At 49.4% G+C, this 8,686-nt stretch overlaps 1 protein-coding gene across 1 annotated transcript; it reads left to right on the forward strand.

Annotated features, from left to right (window-relative positions):
- The first annotated feature begins 1,966 nt into the window (after nucleotides 1-1,966).
- Nucleotides 1,967-3,259, forward strand: LOC122478341 (serine/threonine-protein kinase MARK1-like). Its single transcript, XM_043571964.1, has 2 exons — nucleotides 1,967-2,653; nucleotides 2,756-3,259. Exons 1-2 carry the CDS (start codon nucleotides 2,291-2,293, stop codon nucleotides 3,215-3,217), a joined length of 825 nt encoding a protein of 274 aa, XP_043427899.1. The 5' UTR covers nucleotides 1,967-2,290; the 3' UTR covers nucleotides 3,218-3,259.
- Nucleotides 3,260-8,686: the final 5,427 nt, after the last annotated feature.

Here is an 8,686-nt window from a genome sequence, read left to right on the forward strand (position 1 = left end):
TCCCGCGTGCCGTTATTGTTGGGTGGGGTCCCATGCCCGTCTGTTAGATCTGGTTGGGTTATCGTGTTCTTCAAATCATCTGTGTCCTTACTTACCTTCTGTCTGGTTGTTCTGTCCATTATTGACAGTGGGATATTGAAGGCTACAACGATTATTATAGAACTATTTTTCCGTTCAGTTCTGTCAATAATGGCCTCTCATTATGTGCGTAAATGTTTATCATTTTTTCTTCTTGCTGTACTGAACCTCTTAATTCATATAAAATGTCCTTCTTTGTCTCTTGTAACATTTTCTGATTTAACGTCTGTTTTGTCTGGTATTATTACAGCCACTCCACCCTTTCTTTTGGTTACTATTTGCATGGATTATCTTTTTCCTTCCTTTCATGTTCAACTTTTTTGTGTCTTTGGATCTGAGTCCCTTGTAGGTAACAGATAGTTGGATCCTATGTTTTTATCCATTTCACTAATCTGTTTAATCTGCTTACATTTAAAGTCATTACTGATAAGGAAGGAATTCCTTCTGTGGCTTGCTCTTTGTTTTCTATATGCCTTAATTGCTTTCTGTCTCAAATTTTCTGCATGACTATCTTCTTTTGCATTTAGTTGATTTTTTTGTAGTGAAACATTTTAATTCCCTTCTCATTTCCTTTTGTGTATGTTCTGTGGTGTGTGTGTGTGTGTGTGTGTGTGGTTGCGTGTGGTTACCATGGGATTGCTTTTAACATCCTAAAGTTACAACATCGTAGTGTCAATTTATACCAGCTTAACCTCAATAACACATGAAAACTCAGCTACTTTACAGCCCTGACCCCACCTTCTGTCAGTTGTTAATGTCACAAAATTACATCTTTATGCATCTTGGGTCCAAAAGCATAGATGAATAATTAGGTTTTTAAATATATCAGTCTCTTAACATAGAGAACAAAAAGTAGAGCTACAGACCAAAGTCATAACAGTACTAGCGTTCATAATTGTCTGTCTGTTTACTTTTACCGGAGATTATGTCTTCAGAAGGCTTCGAGTTACTTGTTCAGTGCCCTTTCATTTCAACCTGAAGGACCCCCTTCACTGCAGGGCCGGTCTAGTCATCAGGGCAAGGCTTTCAGCTTTGGTTGATCTGGGAAGGTCTTCATTTCTTCCTCATTTTGGAAGGACAGTTTTCCCAAATGTAGGATTCTTGGTTGACAGCTTTTTTCCTTCAATGCTTTAAACACATCAACCCATGCCTTCTAGCCTCCAAGGTTTCTGATGAGAAATCTCCTCACAACCTTATCAGTGAACATATGATGAAAAGCAATCTTCCTCTGAGCTTTATAGATGTTAATAATGAGCCTTATCGTGTTTTACACAACACAACATTTCCTTATACGTTGTAGCACCATTTTGAGACCAGGAACTGGGTATTTTAAGTGTAGACATTACGAGGTCTATACAAGCCAAAATTACAGTTTTCTAAACTTGAAGTGAAAAGGCCACTGAACCATCTTATAGATGTTTATTTCTAACAAAGTAAATATCAATCTTGAAAAGCCCACACAAACAAACAAAAAGCCCATTGGGGGTCTTTTTTTTTATTGAGTAAAGGGGTTTTGGGAATAAAAAGTGAGGAAACCACTGTGGTCTCAGACATCCCAGCCATGATTGCCTAATTGGCCCATTTCTTGCTGTGCCCTCACAAAGCCCCATTGTGACGTCATGGCAAGACCTGTCTATATAAGACCCTGGCTCGGCTGGGTGTTTGGTCTTTACAGCCCAGGAAGCTTTGGTGACCTGTCGGCCTTTGACCCTAGCTAGTTTGATTTCGACTTCTCTTTTTTTCATTTTGTTTATTTTTTTATTTTCATTTTTCTTTTTTCTCTACTCCTTTTCTCTCCCAATTTTTTTTGCCTTTTTCTGTTTTTACTTTTTTCTTTTTTTCTCCTTTTTTAGTTTTTCTTTTTCTCAATTTTTCTTCGTTTCCTCCCTTCATTTTCTTTGTGTGTGTGTGTGTGTGTGTGTGTGAGTGTGTGTGTGCGCGTGTGTGTTTTTCATTTGTTTTTTTTGTGTTAGCGTTTTAGTACAGTTAGTATAGTTCATATTGTTAGTATAGTTCATATTGTTAGTATAGTTCATAAGCATAGTATTGTTAGTATTGGCAAATTTTGTAGGTTGGTATTGTTGGTTAGCATAGTCCGTGTAATTAGCATTATTTAGCGTTAGTATAGTTAGTAGGTCACCATCCTTCAGGGGCGTAAGGCCATTACCGCATCTGTATTTACGAGACCACCAGTGAGGGCAGCGTCGCCACGATGAAGCTGACCCCGCACATCCTAACCGGGAAGCAGTCTGATGTGAAGTTCATCAGGAAAACCCAGAAGGACCCCACTGGCCTCCAGGGACTTTGTCGTGAAGCCCAGAATATGAAGACCTCAAGTCACCCAGGTATTGTCAAGTCACTCGAGGTGATCAACACCAAGGAAACGTTAGTCCTCCATGCAACATATGTAAGCAGAGACAACCTGCATGACAATTTTACACACCGTGGCCAAGTGACGGAGGAGGTTCCAGAGAAATTCTGCCAGCTGTTATCGGTTGTGGAGTACTGCCACCAACAAGGTATGATCGGCGGGTATCAGAAGCTGGAGACACTGCTTTTTGGCAAGAAGCTGAAGGTAAAACACACGGGGGTTGGACTGAGCATCCGGTTTGCTGGCTACAAACTCCACACTTTCTGGGACAGCCCCCCTTATTCTGCCCCGCGACTCTTCCTGCAGCAAAGGGAGGACACCCCTTCCGCAAATGCTTGGAGCCTGGGGGTGGTTTGGTACTGCTTGGGCACCGGGTTTGAGCCGTTTGAGGGGGAAGTCTTCTGGGAAGCAGAACGAAATATGGAAAACAGGGAACAGAGTGCCCTGATTTTCATGTCCCTGGAGAGTGAAAACATGTGGTACACGTTAACCACTATCCAGCCCACGATCTACACACCAACCACAGTCCGCTGCTGGAGCTCCATCGCAACCTGTTCCAGCACAGGCCTGTCCTCAGAGCGGAGTAGTCTGACCTCCGAAGGGACCAGCATCGTGACCATGATTAGCGGGCCCAGATACAACTCACCAGCCACAAACTCCGACACCAGCAGTGAATACAGGCAGCCAGGGAGGATGTCCCTAGAGCCAAAAAATCAGGTTCTCAAACCTCTTGAGAAATTCAAAAATTTATTCAAAAAAAAACAATAAAATAGAACCCCAAAAAATGGCAAATAAATGAGAGCCATAAGAGAGCCACGTGTCCGTGCCTTTATTTTATTTTGTTTTTTAACTTTAACGGGACTTAAATGTTTGTTTTGAAACAGAAGGGACAGTGCGAGTGGGGAAGGGACAGAGACAGAATCTCAAGTCTACTCTGTGCTATCAGCTCGGAGCCCGACGCGGGGCTCCAGCTCACAAAACAGATGGTGACCTGAGCAAGACCAAGAGTGGGACGCTTGGGCCACTGAGGCCCACCCCGGAGCCCCGTCCCTGCGTTTTAAGTGCAGGGAACGATGCTGAGCTCCAGGAAGCCCGGGGACATGGCACAGGAGATTGGCCAGGGCGACGGGTGGGACCAGATCCAGATCAGCTTCACAGGCTGGAGGAGTGTGGTGGGATAGTGACCTGCTGGATTTGGAGTTGTAGGAAGCACAAGGTGGAGGTGGTGAAGTTTTGGAGTGATGGGGGTTCGTGGGTCTGGAGCCGATGGCCAAGGAAGAATTCGTGAAGAAATCTTTGGTGCAAAAAGGTGATTTTATTAAAGCACGGGGACAGGTCCCATGGGCAGGGAGAGCAGCACTGGCGTCGTGACGGGTTAGGGGGAGAGCCAGAATTCCTTGGAGACTTACTCTAGGACTCAAGGTTCCAGGACCTTGAGGGGCTAGCTGTTGCCAGGAAAATGCCATTTCTTGCCGTTTAATGAAACCTCAGCCATGAGACCCTTTAGATGGATCTGGGCAGGCCATAAGCGTGGAGGATGATTGCCAGCATATATGTTGCAGGGGTTGAGATGAAGTAGATTTGTCATTATTTGTCATAGTGGCGTGTGGGCAGCGGGGGCCCCAGGGGTGGGTCACAATGGGGTATGGGCAACGGGAGCCCGGGGGGGTGGGTCACAATGGCGTGTGGGGAGCGGGAGCCCCGGGGGTGGGTCACAATGGGGTATGGGCAGCGGGAGTCCGGGGGTGGGTCACAATGGCGTGTGGGTAACGGGAGCCCGGGGGCTGGGTCACAATGGCGTGTGGGCAGCGGGGTCGCCGGGGGTGGGTCACAATGGCGTGTGGGCAATGGGAGCCCCGGGTCCGCTTGCAGGGACTGCCCACCTGGTGGGGAAGGAATGAGCTGGGTGGAAACACTCTGGATATCACCCTCTCTTTCCTGTGCACCCACTGGGGACCAGACCTCAGCCGGTGGATGTCCCAGCTCTCCCTCCCCCACCCTCCCCCCTGCTGTCCCCCTCCTCCCTTCTGCCCTGGCTCCGGACTCACCTGCTCTCACTGGCCACAGGTGCAGGGTCCATCATGGCCCCCTTCCCTTCATGTCTCACTTTGGCCACCTCCAGAAGCTGACTTGGATGACCACGCATAGCAGGCTCTTTTTGCCCAGAGGTTGGGTCAACAGTAATCCACTCATCTCACTGGAAAGTCTTAAGACACCACATAAAACCCAATCATGGCTCTGTGCCCTCTGTATACATGACACAGAACCCCAGTATAACAGACTGGTGAGCAAGGAGGTGGGGTGAGATCAGAGGGTCCCTAGTAATGGCCCCCGAGTTGTAACTACTGAGAGGCTTGTCACCTCTGGGTCCCCCAGGAGATTCACTCCTCTCTCCCCTTCATCCCCGACCAGAAACACTCCAGATTTGGGCCAGCAGACTGCTTGACTGTACTGTGTTTTAAAGGACAAGGAGTGCATAATTCACTCATTTGTTCACTCAACAAACACGTTTACATGATGGTATATATGGTGGAGGTTCCATGGGGCACAGGACCCAGTTCCTGCCCTTGAGAGCTGAGGCCACCGGGAATAGGTAAGGGAGCGTGGAGTGCAGTTCCAGAGTCAGGTTCAGATCGCAGCTCTACCGCTGACTCGCCGTGTGACCTTGGGGAAGTCACTTAACCTCTCGGGGCCTCAGTCTTCCCCCCTATAAAATGCATACACTAGTGATGCCCGCCTCGAGGACAGCTGTGAAATTGAAATAAGGTCATTTAGAGAAGCTCTGGGAACACTGCCCAGGGCAAAGTGCGGCAAGTATTTACTGCTCATTTAGCGGCCATTACTGAGCACCTACTGTGTGCCAGGCACCAGGGATGCAGCAGTGATGGAGACACTGATGGGGTGCTAGGCCCCGGAGGGGTAGACAGGTGAGCAGTGCGGAATACCCAGGAGACCCCAGGTGTGGGAAAGCAGAGGCTCCTGGGGATCACACTCCCTCCACCTTGTCCTGCCCTGAACCTACAGCTGCTGGCCCCTCCTGCTCACCTGCCAGCCAGACCCCATTGTCCTGCGGCATCTGGGGAGCGCTTTGCCAATTGCCTGCCTCAAAGGTGCACTTGTCCTAGCTCTTGCCAGCTGGGGGGCCTCAGGACACTGCCTTGGCCTCTCATCACGTGCTTTGTTTCTGTGAGGGAGGACCCAGCCCCTTCCACGGGGGTTCAGCGAGGAGCAGGGGACAGAGTGGATGGCATCCAGCCAGCAGGGTCAGCTCCTGCGGTGACCGGGAAGCAGCTGGTCAGCTTTAAACACACCTGCAGCCCCCCTGTGGCTCACGGAGCCTCGTGGTCTGTGGTCTGCAGAGGTGGCCCAGGGCTGGTGATCTATCTGTGCCCCAGGTGTGGTGGACGGGGGTTAATTAAAAAGGTGGCTGGGAGATGAATTTCTGGAAACACAAATTGGAAACCAGTGGAAGCTATTGATCTGCCTAATGGGAAGCCGATGGTTTCTGAGCGTGCAGAGAGCTCTGGCTCAGGCAGGTGGCAGGAATCGATGTGGCCCCTTCCCCGAGTTGATCGGCCCCAGGTGCACTGGGAACATGGGTCGGGGAGGGGCCGAGGAGGTGCCATACAGTTCTGTGTCTGAACCTTCCTCATCTTGGCTATTGAGAACACCCAGGGCAAAGGAGACCCCGTGGCTTGCTGTGCCTGTGTGGACCCCAAGGCTCTAAACTCCTGTAAGGTGGACTAATGCTCCTGCTACAAAAATTCTCTTTTGAGGTTTTGTGAATCCCAACCCCTCCCACCACTGAAAGTCAAGTCTGGAACTCTAAAAAGGAGGCATAGGGAGGGAGGCCACATGGAGGAGAGGAAGGGTTCTATACAGGTTGCTATATGTCCATGGAGCCCATCCTTCCTCTGCCTCCCTGTCCCTCCCTTCTTCTTCTGTCACCCACTCCCCTTTCTCTGTTATAGCCGAAATTGGTCGTAGCCCCGTGGAAGAAGAAAGATGCCTGATGTGTCACTAGGGAGGCGAGGGATCCTTTGGAGGCATGCCCAGTGGGAGGACTTTCTTTTTCTTCCGGTTGAGTCTAGTTTCTCTTCACTCTTTGAACACTTGGAGACATGAATTAATTCCCCTGGTCACTGTGTCACTCATTTGTCGGCTCACTCGGCTGCTCACCACATCCATGTCTTCCCATCTTTATTTAGCTCAGCCTTTTTTTTTCAAGCAAGAAGGGAGATTTCTTAGGAGAACATAGACAGCCCAAGGACAAGCAGAGAATAGAGTAGCTGGTCCTCCCCAAAGACGGGAGCCAGCAACTGTTTAAGACATGAGAAGCCAAGCCTGCTGTATCTTCTCGCCATTCTGGCGTCACACATTCACTCACCTCTGCTCCCCTTTGTACATCACTAGACCCTTCCATCTTTTAAATCGCTTGGCTTCTCTCCATTTCCACTGCCATGATCCTAGTGTAAAGTACTTTTCTTTTTTTTTTGCCTGGCAAACTGAGGCAGCCTCCTGAATTTTCTCCCGAATCCCACCCTTGCCCACTTCCAATCTGTGTCTCTCACTACAGCCAGAGGGATTTTTAGAAATGAACAGTTTATTCAACAGATTTCACTGATCCTAGGAAAGACGTCAAACTCATAAGCACGGTGTGGAACTGGATTACCACTCCCCCACATTCGGTGCCCTGTATCGAAGTGCCCTGCTCGGTTGGAGGATTATACAGCACGGCCCATGTTGTCCTCAGGCATGGCAGAGGGGCTGCTGAACAGTGAAAACAGATGTGAGCACACGCGTGAAGAACCAGTGAGTAATTTACCACTTTTCTTTTCCTTTTTCCACGACAATGGCAATATTCCAGATAGAGACAGACTGCTCTGTCAACCTGAGTGCAGAGGGGAGAGGAGACGAAGGAGAGCCACATGAGCATGTAGTCTGAGACATAAAGAAACTTTATTGTAGGCCACTGAGATTTAGAGAATTGTGTGTTATGCAGCGTAACCCATCCTAGCCTAACCGATACGCATAATCCATGAACTCTTGCCCATCGCCCCATTGCTTTGCTGAGGCACCACTGGCCTTTCGGTCCTTACACAAGTTGCTCCCTCCCACCTTACAACATTTGTCTGTGACTCTCTCTCTCCTGGGAAAGTTCTTCACTCCCACTGTTGGGCAGTTGACAGTTACTCACCAATGAGGTCTTGGCTTCGCTGTGAAGTACTCAGGAAAGGATGGCCTGGTCCCTGTTCAGAATACCTAGAATTTACCTTCTTTGTCATTAGGGCTCTTTCACTACACTCTAAGTTGGAGGAAAACAGAGCCCAAGGGTTTAGATCATGCTTCTTTGAGGCCCTACTCCACCCCCCACCAATGTGCCCGGGCCCATGCTGAGGGGCTGGAGGTAAGGGGGTACATCAGCCCTGCGCCCTGCTCCCACAACCTGCCCGTGACGGGGGAGCTAGGTGTGCAAGCAGCAGCATTTGAACCCATTGTGATCGTTCTAGCAGGAAATTAGTGTAAAGAGGCCAGCGAGAAGGCCAGGAAGAGGGGGAGTCAGAGATGGCTTTGAGGAGGATTTGGAGGTGTCCAGGTGGGGGGAGCTTCCTGGGAGAGTGGGCGATGGGGGGATCTGATGGAGGGATTGTAGGGCAAGAAGTGGTGCCCAGAGTTTCCAGGACTTGAAAGAGGATGAACCCAGGAGAAGTTGGAACCAGAAGTAAATAGCTGGCGTCTGTGTGTATTCCTGGGAACACAAGTGAGCGTTCCTGTTGGAGTGCCTTCGCAAGCTCATGGTGTTGGCTTCTTGGGGCCGAGGGATGGTGATAACGATGACAGTGGGTTCCAAGCCCTTTCACACAGTGGATATCAGTGGCAGGCTCTGATCCGAGGGTGTGGTGGGCGTGTGTGGGCAGCTGTGTTCCCGGACACAGCAGCGGGAGAGACATCTTTGTCTCCACTCTGCTCATTGGACACGTCTGGATGCCTTAAATCCCTGACTTTGTCTTCTTCTAAGAAAACCCGCCACGGTTCTTTCTAGTGAATCAAGGCTTCCTGTGTACACAGCCCAGTAGTCATTTAAAACGTGTATCAGGTGAACAAAATGGGAGACGAATCGCCGAAGCATCACGTCCCTGGGTATGATGTCTCTCCGCGTGATCTTGTTGTTAAAAGAATCCGCAGGGACCAGGATGAAACCAGATGCTCCATGATTAGGGGCTGTGGTCACTCAGC

The sequence above is a fragment of the Prionailurus bengalensis genome, unplaced genomic scaffold (genome assembly GCF_016509475.1).
Source record: "Prionailurus bengalensis isolate Pbe53 unplaced genomic scaffold, Fcat_Pben_1.1_paternal_pri Un_scaffold_51, whole genome shotgun sequence".
NCBI lineage: Eukaryota > Metazoa > Chordata > Mammalia > Carnivora > Felidae > Prionailurus > Prionailurus bengalensis.

Coding starts and splice junctions, on each gene's coding strand:
- LOC122478341 (XM_043571964.1), top strand. CDS start 2,291: ATGAAGCTGACCCCGCACATCCTAACCGGGAAGCAGTCTGATGTGAAG. Junction 2,654..2,755: donor TTTTTGGCAAGAAGCTGAAG/GTAAAACACACG, acceptor CTCTTCCTGCAG/CAAAGGGAGGACACCCCTTC.